This window comes from Amblyomma maculatum, chromosome 4 (genome assembly GCF_055883805.1).
Source record: "Amblyomma maculatum isolate TAMU_Amacu chromosome 4, ASM5588380v1, whole genome shotgun sequence".
In the NCBI taxonomy this organism is placed as follows: domain Eukaryota; kingdom Metazoa; phylum Arthropoda; class Arachnida; order Ixodida; family Ixodidae; genus Amblyomma; species Amblyomma maculatum.
In genome coordinates, this window is record NC_139347.1 from 161,102,214 (window position 1) to 161,119,044 (window position 16,831).

Sequence of the window (16,831 nt, forward strand, 5' to 3'; positions counted from 1 at the left end):
TCACTAAACAGAGTGGTGGATGCTTAGGAGAACGAATATACACTTAGTAAACAGCGAACAATGATCGCATGTTTTAACAGCCATGCACAATGTCGTAACGCAGAATGCACATTCGTATACGTATGAAGTAACTATGCGGGTTTGCAAATTTCAGTAAAACAGCGAACAAAAACGGCTCCCTCCTAGAAGCACCTAAGCTGCCGCTCCTGTGGAGTGCGATGCTTTTGCCGGCTTAGTGCTAAAGAAGGTACACCAGAAAACAAAACATCCCAGTGCTACGTGCCACAGTCGTTGGAACCCACGAATCGAGAACGAATGGTGACGGCAATAAAAATAGCCTAGCGGAAGAAGGCCCTGCAGTTTAAGGAGGCATAAGAGTAAACCTTCGTTGTTCTGGATGGTATGCAATAAGCGCAAGGAGCAGCAAGTTGAACTGCTTGGGATTGGCTACTAAGAACACGTTTTGCTGACACACTTGCGCTGTTTCGAATTACCTAGCGCTCGTGTGTGTGTATTTTTGTCCCTGTCCTGTTCCTGCATTTTTTTATTTGGTTCATACTGGTTTTATCCTAAAGCGCATGTAGTTCATAAATAAAATCAGTGTTCCCACCACATCAAGTGGCTTTCACAAATGCGGATGGCTAGATTCTTTCCACAAGGCGGTGAAGAAATATGTGCATTCGATGGCCAGTACGGAGTTCTAACATGCCGGTTGTGTCAAAATGAGCCAGTTGTGGTTTTCGAAGTGGAAAAGGCTATAAAGAGAGCATTTTTCATTAGCGAAAGCTGCTCCAAAATAACCTGATGTTATGAACAGCTGCTGAGGTCCATTATTTGTTATTAGCAAGCACGATTGATTTCTCACGCTCTAGTTCGTGCGTTTCAAGCTGTAAATCTAGGTTTATAACCTTTGCTTGCCTCATTTTGTGTTTAGAGCTAGGTTGAGCTTTCAGAACGTTCAGGAATTTAAAGGTGTTTATAAGCGGTATTGCAGGATGTTCACATATTCCACAGCAATCAATTTATGCTACTGCGTTTATGGTACGTAATGCATCACGATAAGAATAAGTATTTCTAGTTTCCTTGGCTGGGAACATGTGCTGAATGGTGCTGAAGATGTGAAGTAAAAACGAGATATTTTATTACCTGTAATCCTTATTGATTTTGATATGACAAACTAAACCAGAAGGGAAGGTAGGACGTTTTCAACTACTCTGATTGTGCAGTGCGTAGACACAATATGTTATTATCAATTCCTATAAATTCCTAGAATATCTCACCAGCCTATGTCATTTTCTCACATATAACGAAAAAGTTCATTTTAAGTTGATTATTAATTGCTACTGACACAGGAGTGATAGCTCTAGTGGATTGCATCCTGAACAAATCGATATGCTTTCCTGTAGTCAGGCCACTGCAGCTGCACCATCAAGGTTTGCAGCAGGTCAAAACTGCTTAAAGCATTCTAGTTAATGAAATGACCAAGCACTGAAAGCAATAGATGTTGAGTTTCGTCCTATAGTCTTCGTTCGTTAGCTGAAGTTGTTATGCTAACTGCTGCAGTAACTTTACTAGTTTACCCGTAAGTATGAAGAGGAGGAAGAAGCTGACGCGTAAAACTGCAAAATAAGATTGAGAGACACCAAAGCACCGCCTTTAAGGCCATGACGCGATGGCATTAGAGGAACTCACTTTGCCTCTTCTTGCGGTTCATCGTTCACGTAGGTACGTGTAGCCTCTTCTCGCCTAAATACTGATTGCATAATTTAGTGCCTTCATATTCTACGAAACCTCATTAGCCCAGAGCCCTCAGCTATTATGTGATCTTAAGAGACCACCCCATACAAATATTAAGCCTCGTTTAAACAAGCGATACCAACGCGTCTGTGTGTCCTAGGAGTAGGACGCATCCAGGAGCCCTGCAAGGTTGATTCCGGACCCACGCTCAAGCCTCAAATGGCTGCTCCCCCGAAAGTTCTGATATCATGTGGTCTCGTTAAATCACACACCAATCGAAGGATCAGTCCGCGGTGAATTAACCTGCTAACTACCATCTGCGAAAGCCATGCTCGTTATTCTGCGCTCACAATAATGTTAAGCCAGAGTTTCTTCGGAATGGGGTCTTTAGGAAGATATATTTGTCAAAAGCCTTGTTCACGTTAAAATGCTAGAACTTTTTGTAAGAGTTGTTTGCGATGGCTGAGAAGCGTATAATCGCTTGTCTTCGATAACGGATCCTGGCTGTTTATATGCAGGGTAAAGCTGCTTGGTGTTTTACCCTCCTCCGGCATATGCTCTCAGATGCGCACTTGCGCGGAGCCTAGTTCTACTTGGGACGCCCACTAGTATCTAAAAAGTAGCAAGTTATCTTATAATGAGGTTTGTTTGAAGAGAAAAGAAAATGCCCTGAGGAGAACAATGCGACCTGTTTCGAAGATAAAATATTTATATAGAGTACGTACATACCTACTTACGTACGTACATGGCACACAGAGAAAGCTCCCTATTTTAATCTCAGGCTGACACAACGCAGAGGGATTTGTTATATGCAATGAAATATACATCAATTAGTCGCTGAAAGCAGTTTTTATACCAGATGCGATCCGATGCCAATTTAGACTTTGCTCAGATTGGTGTCGATGAGAGGTTTTCTGAGCGGACCACATCTGCTGCAACCTACTTTTAGAGGCATATTTGATAGGCTGTACTTTCAGTCAAGAATTTTCCCTCCAAAAGCACTTTCCGATCCCCTAATCATTTCCAGGTGAAAATAAATTATGGGAAAAGGCGATTCAATGTCCTCTTCAACTGGTTCAATACATCACTTTTCAGGCAACTACATACTTCTCTATGCCAACAAAACGCGATCTTCAGAACACGGCCGTGCCAGCATATCTTCTCCCACCATCAGGAACACCAACAAGCTCTGCACACTGGAGTTTTGGTACAACTTCGTGAAAAACGGTAAGCTTGATGCAGTGCTCTTTACATTTCAGGCTCTGCGCAGGTTCACAAGATGTTCATTTCCGTTTTCTCATTACCAACAGCTTGGCTACGCCAGTACTCTAAGATCGACATTTCCCATACCTTTCCAGTAAAAACATGTCCTATGCTACATGGGGCCATCCTCCAAATTTTCAAGCCTCATCCGTTTACCTGACCCTCTGCCGTCCCCTGCTTTGATCACCTTCCCTTCGTAATATTTTGTTTCACCTAGCAAACATCGGTTGGCTTCTATCCGACTTACATTCCAAGCATTTATCGATTTCTTAATTTAGAATAGGATCTCATTTTCACACCTGAGTTACTAGGCAGTGGGTACACTCACTAACTTTACTGCGATCATTTTCCAATCCATTGCTTACTGTCTGGCCCTCCATTTCAGTTGCGCCATTGGTGTTGCGCTGCACGTTTCTGAACAACTGCATTATATACTCACTTCTTCGCTGAAACTGGCAGCCTATGGGATACTGAATATGAAATTATTACCACCCACTTCTTTCCCTTCTGTTATGCAATTTAAGTATCCGTATCTGCGGTTACTAACGGCACAAAGAGAAGTAGATTCCCTTACCCCCTCGTAAGCCTGCACTACCAGTACTAAAGAGAAGCAGATTTCCTTACCGCCTCCATGGCTTAGCGAACTATCACCAGCTTTTGATTCCTTCTGCGACTTTCAAACGCTAGTTTCTTTGTTATCTTTTAACTCCACCACTCATGCGTACATGTCTATGTCACTCGAATTCTCTGCATATTATGCACTGAGTTGATTAGTAGGCAGTAACTTTAAAACATTAAGATATTCTCTTTTGACTTTTAACCACCATTCTTCTCCGTCGAAAATTACTAACACATCTTGTCACTACGTTGTGAATAATATTGTTACGTGGAAACTCGATGTATTTACAGTATATTTACAACAGCCTCAACTGATATAGCAGCGTGCAGCAACATGGTACCAGTCCCACTTCGTCGTCATTTCCTTGTCCCATCCGCTAGGCAATACTTCGTCATCGTCATCGCGTAACATGACCCCCCGTTGGTGTAAGCGTCGTCCCATGCTAAACGGGCAAAGAAAACATGAGTTCGTATGGCTTCAGGCGTGAAACATGGACAATGTCAGTAGTGGGGCGAGATGAGGATGACGCGGGCACTAGAGGGGCAAGTTCATGCGTCACATCAGTGACGTGGCGCACCACCCGATAAGGGCCACTATAGGGGGTCAAAAGTTTCTCCGAGAGACAAACGCGGCGAGCAGGAGACCATAAGAGAACCAAGGACCCAGAGTCATAAGTTATGTGGCGATATCGCCTATCGTAGGCAGAATTTTGAGAAGTCTGAGAGGCGAGGAGCCGACTACGGGCTACTTGGCGTGCTTCAGTGGCTTGCGTAATGGCGTCATGTGCGTAGGTAATTCTGGGGTGGCCAGCAGGTGGAGCCAGCGTGTCCAAAGGTAAAGCGGGGTGCCTGCCAAACAGCAGAAAGAAGGTTGAATAACCCATCGTGCCGTGGTTGGAAGAATTGTAAGCAAAGGTCACATATGGCATCGCGAGGTCGCAGTCATGGTGATCAGGAGATACATACATAGAACATGTCCGTAAGTGTGCAGTTGAAGCGCTCAATAAGACTGTTGATTTGGGGATGGTACACGGTCGCGAGCTTATGCTTCGTACACCATGAACGCCGCATTGTACTCTCCTGCTTCAGGCGCACGCCAAAAGTAGCTAATACAGGACGCTAGCTCTTCAGCCTCATTCGTGTCTTTTCTTTTCAGACGAAATCATTAATATCGCCATTAGGTGAGAACCCATCTATAGTGAGCACCCAATGTCACTCGAACAACGTGGTGTCCTCAAGCAGGCGGTCGGCAGTGAGGGAAATGGAGGGGGTTGAAGTGAGCTTGATAGATGAGTGGGTGATAATGCCCCTGGTACGCAGACGTTTTGAATGTCTTTGAACGGATGTCATTCGAGCTGAATGCCGATCCTGCGATGCCACACGAAATTTTTCTAAAGCATTCGACTTAAATATCATTCGAGTCGAGTGAGCTATGAGAGGACATTCGATATATTGGAATGCCTTCTAACCGCGAACACAGCAGGCGCCGACCAATAAGAAGTCGAGATCACTTTGCTCTGTCCACAATCGTGCCACGCGGCCATGGCAATGAGGTATCGCGACCGCTTCGGTTCTGTGGTTGCTGATTTCTATATCTGCTACCCGCTTTCTTCCGCTGCTTGTTTATTGAATAGCTCGCGTAATTGGTAAATAAGTTATTTACGATAACATTACACAACTAGGCGTCTACCGTGTGAGCGCGATATTTTCGCACGATTGCGTCGATTACGACGACTGCGCTCCGGTACGGCTGTTCACATTGATGTGTACATAAGACCAATGCTCCTTTATTGACACGAAGCTGTAATGAAGCATAGGTTATGCTGTACTGTTGTAAAATAAAATATTCTCTTTGAACCCATTCTTACCATTGCTTATTTATACATAACGACAATTTGTAGGAAGCGCTTATGGGATTGCCTACTTTGAAACACTTTATCGGGTTGTTAGCGTCGCGTACGACCGCCGCTTCCCGCCAATTGTTCCTACTTTATCCAACGTGGCGAATACTTACTTGATATAGACCGCTTTATTCATAAGTATGTGCAGTGATGGTTCGCATTCACTTCAACGGCCTAACTTAATTGTCATCCGAAAGTGGCGTCTACTGCTACTGCTGGCCGCCTCCTCGGCAGCCTGGGTCACATAGACGCTTCCCATTCACTGTACGCGTGTCCTATCTTATAAGCAATAGTCGATTTCAGATATTCCTTTCGGATGAGCAGTTGTGCGCGTGCGCCGATACTAAGGTAACCAGACAGATTCAACAGGTGCGCCGTGCGCTTCTTCGCCGTCTCGCCGGTCGCCGATCTACCACCCGGACCTGAATCGCATGCGCAGCATTGCTATAAAAAGCAGAGATGAAGGAAAAAAGGTGAAAATGACAGTGAAGAAGTAAAAAAATTCTAAAAGGCGCGCAGATTGGCAAGGAGGTGCCATCAGGATAGCTTTAATTAACCGTGACATAGGCTTTGTGTCGAGCTTGTTTCACGTGACGACGCGACGACATGCAAATCTTTCAACTTGAACTTCGATTTCAAATACGGAGCACGGAATTGTTTAAAGAAGCATATTCGAAAGAGGCACGATGAAGGAACTCACACGTATTGCCAAAAAAAACCGTAGGAACCAAACAGAATGGCCCTCATGAGCAAATCGTTAGCCCGGAATTACCGTAATTCAGTTCAAGTATTCCACTGGGATTGCAGTTATTTAGCATGCAATTTTTTTTGTACTTTCTTAACACCAGCATGCAGAGAAGCCAGAAAATTTAAGCGATTCTCTTTGTCACCTCTCTTATTTGTTATTCTTGGCTCTATTCACTTCGTTTTATCATTCAATAGTTTAACAGTTGCCGAAATGCAACTATTGAAAGATCATAAAGCTCACTGAAAACTTGTGAATAGATATTAGCAACACCTTCCCCTTCCCTTCCCCTCGCACCCTTTACTAATGTGTAAATATCCGTAAATGATCGTCGTCGCGCGAGCATTCAGAAAATACCCACTATTATGGAGACACTTGCCTCCACGGCACTAAATTTAGTGCTACGATCACTTGAATTTTCGCACCAATAGATGATTACCATGGTCTTCTCCTCTGTGCTCTCTTCGCAGGCGCAAGCTTGGACGTGGGATTGTATATGACCGTGGGTGGGTTCACGATGGCCGTCTGGTCTCTCGGTGAGCTGAGCAGAGCGCCTAAGGAGGGCATCTGGACGAAGGCTTTCGTCGATGTCGGACGCTATCCGAGAGATGTCAGCGTAAGTGACAAAACAGGATAATTTCAGAGCAGTTGTAATCTTCATGAGAATTTGTCAGCGGACGTGGGGTGCTTATTACTGGCTAACGTGGATTTATTGAGAAAGCGGGTCAATTCGAGAACCCTGTGATGGCAGGGAGTGCCAGCGATTATGGAATGCCCCATAGATAGGTGCCGCACTTAGCGATTTTAACCTTTATGTCTTTACGGCGCTTTCCTACAGAGCTAACGGTTATTCAGCTCCTCATTCAAGGCTTTTAAATAACACCGTAAAGCGGAAGAACCCAGAATCGACAGTGAGAAAAAGGAGGCAGCATGATGGATAATGTTTATCCTTGTTTCTCTTAAATTCCTCTTAACACGAAAATACCTGTGGGACGTCTCCCTCCGTGTGTGTCCTTTTTTACGTGCATCCATTACTTTATGGATCACCCAGAATGGATATAATTTGAATCGTTACGTAGTGGATCCTTGTTCAGACAGCGAAACGAAACTTTTTGATGTTTTGGCTTTAGTCTAATTTTCGCAATATAAGCGGACAGCTTGCAATTCCTAAATGTTTTCCCCAGGTAAATGCCTTAAGGTCGCGTGAGCACGCTTTCTTCTGTTATATATCGCAATAAGCAGCTAATGAATGACTCCTGGTTATAAGAGTGTACTGAACATAAGGTTCTTATCTGGGAAGGATTTTCAGACTTCCTGTCCAGTATGTTGAATTGTGATATTAAATGAGCCTGAATAGAGAGAGAACGTAAATAAATAGCGAGATATAAAATTTTAGAATACTCTACAATGCTGTTAAGTTTGACTTTGTCTTGAAACTTGAGCAAGGTGATTACACATATTATCTAATGTGTGACCCTGAGCCCCATGAATGTAAGCTTCTCCTGTCATAAACTGTAGGTTTAAGGCAGCGCAGAGTTTGTTCCTTTTTCTGCGAATTACCATCGCTCGGCGGTATAGCAGTGCCATCTACGATCACATCGAGAAAGGGCATGCTTGTTGGTCGAGCACAACGTTGCTTGTTGGTCGAGCACATCCTCACCCTCACAAAATCTCTAAAGGTTGTGTCCACGGTGCACGTGCTGAATCACTAGGAATAATTTATATGGATTGCAGCAAGGACCCTGAAGTCAGCGTCAATAAAATAATCAGTGGTGCATCAGGTAATGTAGGTGCGACGAATTGAAACTGATATTTAAGTATGCAAGTTACCGGGTTAATTTAATCAGATTGGCCTGGATTTTGAGGGCAATACGATGCCTTAAGGATTGCAGAGGTCGAGACTCGAGTGAAGTTCAGCATAGAATTTACGTAAACTTCTTCTTCAGGGTCTAAATTATCGCACTCAGCTGGCGTGTTTTGGGCGCTGGATATTCGAGTAAAGCAAGATGTGGTCAATCGACACGGTTTAAGAAAATCTATTTTATGTTAGAAAAGTTCTGATTGACTTCATCCCTACTGTTCCAGTGGGTTGAAGGGCTGAATGAATGCAAACATGAAATTCGAATGCGAACAGAACTTATGCTTCGTGGATCTACGACAACATCTTGAGGAAGATTTCTCGCAGGCATTGGTTGAACCTAAATTACTTATATTTCACATACTTTGTGAGAAGCTGCTCGGCATTTCAGCCCTCATCGAGTGACGTCAAAAGCACTTGCCATAAATATTTTGACAGCACCGAATCCATCATAGAGAAACCGGTATTTGGCGGTGTCGACGACGTCGTTAGCAACTTGTTAGGTTATCTAGTCAACCATGGCGCCATGGTGCGTCCTAATCCTAGCACTTACCGATAGAGGGACAAACTTTGGGCCTCTGCTGTTGTCGTGGGTACTTCAAGTAAACTTCGAGTAACTCGAGTTATTTAGAGGACTGTCCTTCATGCTGGAGAAATTGGTGCCGGTCAGATAGATATCATTTTACCCATTTTGTTGTAATATTAGTTCCTGGAATGTTTTCAAGTTTAATTGCGAATTGGGATGAACTGGGCGTTTGAAAGTTTCAGATAAATCGAGAAAAAATGTCAACTTGCGCGCCATTGTGGATAGTTTATGTCATGAAAGCTCCTATTAGATACTTGGCCGAATACAAATCTTTCATATAGCCTTGTTGCGTAGGGGCGAATATGTTATTGTCTTCGAAACAGGTGACAACGTACGTAAGGATGTGTTCAAGATTGTACATGCACTGCATGTGAGGGGCTTTGGGTGAACGTTTGAGGGTTTGGAGGGATGTGGAGGTACCCTCTGATGTGAAAGCAGGTATAACCTTTGCAATTTCCCAGTAATAAACGACCCGTTCGTTTCTAAAGGTGTTAAAATGCAATCATATCAAAAATTCTATTCAGAAAGGCGTAATAAATATGGCCTTATAATGAAACCATTTAGCTGCACTGTTTTTCTCTAAAGCTATTAACCATTCTGATCATTGCAGTTTTACTTCACAACGAACCAGTACCCTCAAGGAAAAGCCATGTTTGCGGTGGACTCGATATTGTACAGCGGATGTGCCCTTCCGGGTGAGTAGGGAAGTGAAGAAAAGGGCTTACTGTTTTCTGGCACTTGTCGACTGGCTCTTTTCACTTACTGTTGGTTATCTATTCGACTTGGTGAATGCGTGAGGGAGGACTGCTGCCATGCTTCGATAATAAATTTAATCTGATATATCGAAGCCTTTACTTGCCTCGAGGATGTCAGATAAGCTGTCTCCTTGGAAAAGAAACGCTTCTGGCATCACGATACAGATAAATTCAACATATACCCAATCGTATTTAGGGCAGTACTGTTTCCGTCCACTTATCTCGTTCCTTTGGCTCTGGCTTGACATTGGTAGTTTGACGTTCGTGATCTTAGTTAACAGCCAAGTGTCGCTACAGTAGAGCATATGTTTCCTGGACAATAATCTCAAGCCTAATAGCAGCATTAGCTAACTTAACCACAGATCAAGTCTCTTAAAATTAGACAAAAACAATATGATTTTTAATTTCGCGCATTCATAGAAGTTTCATAAATTCTATTTCCCACAGAGCATACGAATGAACAGGCATTAAAACCTTCTGGTTGGAAACACATTCAATGCAGCACGTAATTCGTGCCCAAAAAGTATTTTTGATGCCTGGTGCAGCTACATAAAAATAAACAGTGCTGCTTATTAAAAGCATTTTATCGTTATACTGATGATCAATTACGAAGAGCCGCGCCAAGGTGGCGCAGTGGTTACGGCGCTCGAATACTGTTCCCAAGGATGCGGGATCGAATCCCGGCCTCGGCGGCAGCTTTGTGTAGGGGGCGAAAAGCAAGGTGCCCGTGTGCTGTGTGATGTCAGTGCACGCTAAACAACCCCAGGTGGTCGACATTTCTGGAGTCCTCCACTACGGTGGGTCTCATGGCTTGATTCGCTTTGGGACGTTAATCCCCACAGAGCAAACAAACAATTACGAAGAGAGTAGTCTGCCTTGTAAGTGCATCTGTTCATGTAATCTCTTGTTGCGCTCTACAGCTAAGCAAGAGCAGTGTCCAGATGGCAACTTCCACTGCGCTAACGGCGCCTGCATCAACTCGTATGACCGCTGCAACTACGTTGACGACTGTGGCGACAACAGCGACGAGACTGAGTGTGGTGAGTGCGGCATTTCAACAGACTGGTCTCTTATCTAGTTCTTGCCATCTATGAAAGCCACGAAAGATGTGAAATCATTACGTTGATTCTATGCTCCCAATGCATGCTAGAACAAAAAGCTGGCCCGCACGAGAACGTCAGTTATCGCTATCCTGCTTCAGCAACTGCCACAGTACGAGCACTACCACAGAGGAAGCGATTAGAATATATAGACCAACACCGATCTGGGACGTAAGCACGATGCGGTTGCGCTTCCATCGCAAGCGTGGTCCGACTGGGGGTGCAAAATAGGCTTAGCGCGCATAGGAATACATGAAAGCGAAATATTCCAAACCAGTTTTCTAATTTGACGGGTCATCTAGTGATGTCGTTATTCGGTACAGAGCAACAATGAACGCCCTGGAATAGATCGTGCAAGTGTGAAATCTCATTACCGAGGCGAAGTATTTTTAAAACACCGCGAAACGTATCGGGGTGCGAGTTGAGAGGGCTGCCCAAAGAAATACATGTAAACACAACTTACCGCAACATTTTGCTGGGTTCAGCAGGGTTGAACCCTTCTCATTTTTTGGTGAACGTCTTGTACGACGCCCCGACGTCATGTTGCATGACACACTGCATCCTCTGGCAAGTAATGCAAGTCTGACGACTTGAGAGACCGCTCACAGCACGATAAACGGACCGCGCACAGTTGCAGACGACCATGCACCACCCGCTGTCGCTAGCAGACGCTCCGGAGCTGGAGGCGGCCGCGGTGGGTATCGCCAGCTACGCTGTAGTCTGCTGCAATGCGCGAATCTCGTCGGTTCATATTGCATGGCTTTTAAGAACTGCTTTTTAAATACAATTCTGTCTAGCACGTATCACTGGAGCGACAGTATTGTCAAGCTTATTTACCCAATGCGGCAGCATACCAGACTGTAAGCAAAACCGCGATTCGCTACACCCAGCTTGCCTTTTGGTGGTGTCTGGATTCATAACACAGGTTATTCGGGGAGTTTTAAAAGTAGACTGCCTCCGTAATGACGCAGCATACTTTATCACACACTTCTTCAAAGTGCTGGTCAACATTTAACGACCAGCCACCACTTCTGATGCTTTGCGAAATGAGAAAAATGTTCCGGTAAGTTGTGTTTACATGTATTTCTGCGGGTCGCCCTCCCAACTCGCACCCCAACGTCTTTCGCGGTGTTTTAAAAATACTTCGCCTCGGTAATGAGATTTCATATTTTGACGATCTGTTCTAGGATGTTCATAATTGCTTTGTATCGAATAACGACATAACAGGAGCCCCGTGAAATGAGAAAACGGCTTCGGAATATTTCGGTTCCATGTGTTCCTATGGACGCTAACCCTAATTCTCACCCCCAGTCGGCTGTGGCACCGCGAGTGCCCTCTTTGTTTGTAAACACGGTGTTGCTCTATACAAACGTACTGTAATGAAATTAAACTATATCTTTTTAAAGACCAAGTGCTGAATTCAGTGGCCAGGGGCTTAGCATTTGTACTTCATATCAGGTTTAGCCGCATCAAAGGGGAGTGCTAGACCGCCAGCACCGAGATCTTGAAGGTCGTTGTGGTCTTAGTGCGATTACCGGCGCCTCCCACGGGGGTGAAGTGTCTGTCGCCAGGGGCCTCGGAACAGTGTTGATACGGTTGTCCCATGCCATGATCTGCTGCCCTTGCGTGTTGTCTTCTAGTCGGGCTCGCATTCTTATTTTTGCTTCTCTTATAATGTCTTGCATGGGTGGTATGCTGACCAGCTTACCTCCTCGCTTCCTCGTGTGCTTAGGAAGCCCAGTAATGTTGCGTAGAGTGGCCCTGTGTAGCTTTTAGATGTCTTTTAGGTCGCGATCAGAGCAAGCCAACACGCTTTTGTGGCTGCCGCGTGCGCGGCTGCGTTTCCCCCATCCGTGCCAGTATTTCCCGGTCTCTATATAATTTGAATTTCTTTTCCAACTTCCCGCATTCGCTTAAGCCTCTTTCTGATGTCGTGGGCACTGCGTCGTCTGTAGTTGTTGCAGTCGGCTCTGCAGTCGCTGCGTATAAGTCAGTTAAAATTCGACATCACTGAAATTATTTCTTGTAACTGCAGCTATATTAATGTTGTTTATGGATCCCCATATGCAAGCAACTCGGCGTGTAAAATTGTTCCTCCAAGTAGGTGGCACGTGTGTTGTCCGTGTGTTGGGGCGCTGGCTCACACATTCATGCCACACTACGTACAACGCCTCACCCCCAACTCTATGGCTAATCCGATATTCTTAAATCCTTACCAAACAATGCTCACTACAGGCTCCCCTGGCAGAGCGATGATGCACTATGTACGCAACAAAATAAAACACGACTGCAGACTTAGGTTATATGAAGCAAAACTAACGCCGGTGTTTGGCAACACTAAAGGGCTCACTCGACAACAAGAGGTAATTCTCGACAAAGTAACAGCAAACGCAGCCTACACACCACACATACTTGACAAGTGCTTTCTCGGCAGACAAGAAATACTCAAACACAACATATACTCCCACTATCAGGAACAGTGTACAGCAGTCCTAAAACATCTTATAAGGCAATTTGCAACGTTTTCACGAAGAAGAAACAAAATTACGCATATTCCAAACGACCGCATGCCCACCCTAGCAGATCAGAGTCTATTAAGCACCGCAACACAACATTCAATTGCTACATACAGCAGTGAGAGCCGCCTGCTTTGAGAAGTGTGAGAGAGGTAGACTTAGAGCGCGCAAATATTCAGCTCCGATTAATCCCTGGATGTCTTTTAGCATATTAAACAGTTTAAGAAGAAACGTTAACCTCTATCTGTTCAGTTCAGTTGTTCAGTCGTGTCCGACTCTTCGTGATCCTATGGACCATGTCACGCCACGCTTTTCGGTCCCTATCTTCCTAACATCACATAACTTCATCTGCAGCGCCTCGAAGATAACATCTAACCATCGCATTCGCTGCCTATCCCTTCACCTGCGACCATCAACCTTTCCCAACATCAAATCTTTCTCCAGCAACTCCTCTCTTCTCATCAGATGACCAAAGTAGCTGAGCTTTACCTTTAGAATTTGACTCTCCAATGAGCAATCAGGGTTTACGGTCGACAATATCGGCTGATTTGATCTGGCAATCCAAGGAACTCTCAAGAGTCTCTGCTAGCACTACAATTCAAACGCGTCAATTCTTCGGCGGTCAGCCTTCTTCACAGTCCAACTCTCGCATCCATACATCACAACTGGGAACACCATAGCACGAGTCATACGGATCTTGGTTGGCAGACTAAGGTATCTGCTCTTTACTAGGCGGTCAAGGCTAACCATGGCTCTCTTTCCCAGAAGCAGGCATCTCCTAATTTCATGGCTGCAGTCTCCTTCCGGGGTAATCTTGGAGCCCAAGAAGAGAAAATCGGTCACAGCTTCCACTTTTTGTCTCTTGATGCTCCAGGACTTGACAGGGCAAGACGGCATTATCTTTGTCTTTTTTAATGTTCAGTTTAAGCCCAAACTTTTCGCTCTCTTCTTGTACGCGCTTCAGAAGTATCTTGAGTTCCACTTCACTTTCTGCCATTAAAGCGGTATCATCCGCATATCTAAGGTTGTTGATACATTTTCCAGCAATCTTCACTCCAGCTGAAGACTCGTACAGACCGACGTTCCTCATGATGCACTCTGCATATAGGTTAAATAGGCAGGGCGACAGTATGCAGCCTTGCCTCACACCTTTCTCAATCGGCAACCAATCAGTAAGACCATGCCAAGTTCTGACGGTGGCCTCTTTAACCTCTATAAAAAGAGCAAGAAGCAACCACTTAACATGAGACTTCTAGCACGCTATAAGAATTATTCTAACGTATTAAGCATGCTCCTCACAACAGCTAAGAAAAAGTACTATGAAAGAGAGATAAATCTAGCTTAAAATGACGTTAACAAGATGTGGAAAATTATGAAAGCCTTCCTAAACAGAACCACCTCAAAAGTTTCCATATCTACATATACTTCAGGCAAGAAAACGTATAGCCACCCGGTAGACATTGCTGAAGCGTTTAGTGATTCTTTTGATTCACCTTCAGGTAATTCAAGCATTGCTACAAGTCAAACATTTCAACGACCTCCCCATAGCATTTTCCTTTTTCCTGTGTCACCTGATGAGATCTGCAAAATAATACGCAATCTAAATGACACCAGTCCAGGTCTGGATAATATACATTCTTCTCATATAAAGATGATTGCTCATCTCATTTGCGATGTTTTCGCTCACGTCATTAACCTGGTGTTCGATCAAATCCGGAATTTTTGCCACAGCGTTGAAAAAAGAAAACAGGGAGATAAGCATAACATTTCCAATTTCCGCCCACTCGCTATTCTGTCATTTTTCAGTAAAATAATCGAAAAAGCCATTTTTGTCCGACTGAACAACTTTTTATCAAAATTTGACATTCTCTCGCTTAACCAATTTGGTTTTAGAATGGGATTCTCTACTGAATTAGCTGTGATCGCTCTCACGGATCAAATTAAGTTCCTCATTGATGCGGGTAACATCACTGGTGCATTATTCATCGACCTCTCCAAAGCATTTGATTCCCTTAACCATACTATTCTATTCAATAAGCTTGACGCTATCGGAATACCTGGGCCTGCCCTTACTCTAATCAAAAGCTATTTTTTCGAAAGAAAACAAACAGTATTCATATCAGAGACATATTCACAGTACAAGGCTACTACATTGGAGTTCCTCAAGGTTCACTTCTTGGTGCTCTCTTATTTCTATTATACATAAGTGACCTCCCTATGTGCCTTAATAATTCTGTTTTCTTTATGCAGATGACACGACTATCTTAACCTCGGGTTCACACGTAAACAAGGTGGTAGAAAAAGTGAATGATAATGAAGACATTGTATTCAGCTGGCGCTGGGATAATATGCTGTTCGTTAATGCATCCAAATATAGTTTTATAGTTTTCAGCTCACCTCATAAAATTATCTGCGAAACCCCGTATGTTACCAACGCCTCAAACTCTATCATTGCTTCTGATCATGTGTCATTTTTATGTGCGGAACTTAGTAAACATCTAAACTCACATCACATCTATTTCTCGCAAAATGGCTTATGGCATTAGAGTACTAAATAAAGTTCGCCCGTATTTTGATATTCCCACGCTCATTTCTCCATATTACTCGTTCAACCACACTCAAATTCAGTACCGCATTTCATCTTGAGGAAACACGTACCCTGCGCATTTATCTTCCCTGCAAATTATCCAAAATCAAGCTACACGTATTATTACTTGTAGTCACCGCTCATAAAAGGCCCTTCGTTTGCTCCAATCGCTCAGTATTCTTTCTGTGAACAAAATAACCGACTACCGTTTATGTATCCTAATGTATAAATCTGTTAGAGAGCTACTTCCATTTTCTATAACCACCAATGATCAAATACCGCGTCGTACCGACGCACGTTTCGCCAATAACAATACCTTCTTGCTGCCTAAACCAAACACTAATTACGAGAAACAAACAGTCCGATTCCCTGGTACTACTCTTTGGAATTCTTTACCAGTAACTATCAAACAATCATTAACTATTTATGCCTTTAAATCCGCTCTTCGTCAGTTTTTACTATCACACTAATCGTATGTTTCAAGGTAAACTGTTCCATGTTATCCTTTATATCTTTTTATGAAGTGTTTCTTATGTTTTCATTATGTGATTAGGCGTGTAACCGTTTTGATTACAACAATATTGCCTGTAATAAATTCACATTTCGTTCACCCCATCCCACTGATGCGAAATATTGTATAAATTTTGCAACTGCTCCATATATATTTCTTTACAAAAAACATTATAGGAGGTCCCTTCCACCGTCCTTGACTTTGGGACCTCCTTCTGTATTCGTGTTTTGTTAATCTTTTACGTACAATAAACGAAACTCCTCTATAAGAAAAACAAACGAAAAACAGCTTCAAGAACCGCGAAGATCCCTTCCCTCCTAACTCCCTAACTACCCAAACAGCGGCCAAGAGCCATCCCTTAATTGAATTAAAGGCTTTATTAATTAATTAATACCTAATTTTCACATTTTTACTATCGTGGGCACTTGCACACGAATGTACAAACAGCGGCGGCTTGCCATATATAAGAATATTGCAGATCAGTCTTGAGCAGAGTTTATATTGATTTTCTTAATCTTGCTATATAAATAGTAGCGCAAGGCTGTAATCTCAGCATGAGTTGTACCGAAGTGGCGCTTTACCCCAATTATATATACAAAATCGTCGAAAAAGTTTGAAAGAAGAAGCTAATTGCATATTTGATGCTTAAAAAGA

The 16,831-nt window shown here is 43.6% G+C and overlaps 1 protein-coding gene across 1 annotated transcript in view; it reads left to right on the plus strand.

Annotated features, from left to right (window-relative positions):
* Positions 1 to 16,831, plus strand: part of LOC146193372 (MAM and LDL-receptor class A domain-containing protein 1-like) — a 193,511-nt gene that overhangs the window by 109,665 nt on the left and 67,015 nt on the right. The window contains exons 36-39 of the mRNA XM_084600529.1: positions 2,833 to 2,964; positions 6,735 to 6,880; positions 9,319 to 9,403; positions 10,384 to 10,503. Coding sequence (XP_084456655.1) covers positions 2,833 to 2,964; positions 6,735 to 6,880; positions 9,319 to 9,403; positions 10,384 to 10,503 — 483 coding nt within the window. The remainder of the gene's footprint in view (positions 1 to 2,832; positions 2,965 to 6,734; positions 6,881 to 9,318; positions 9,404 to 10,383; positions 10,504 to 16,831) is intronic.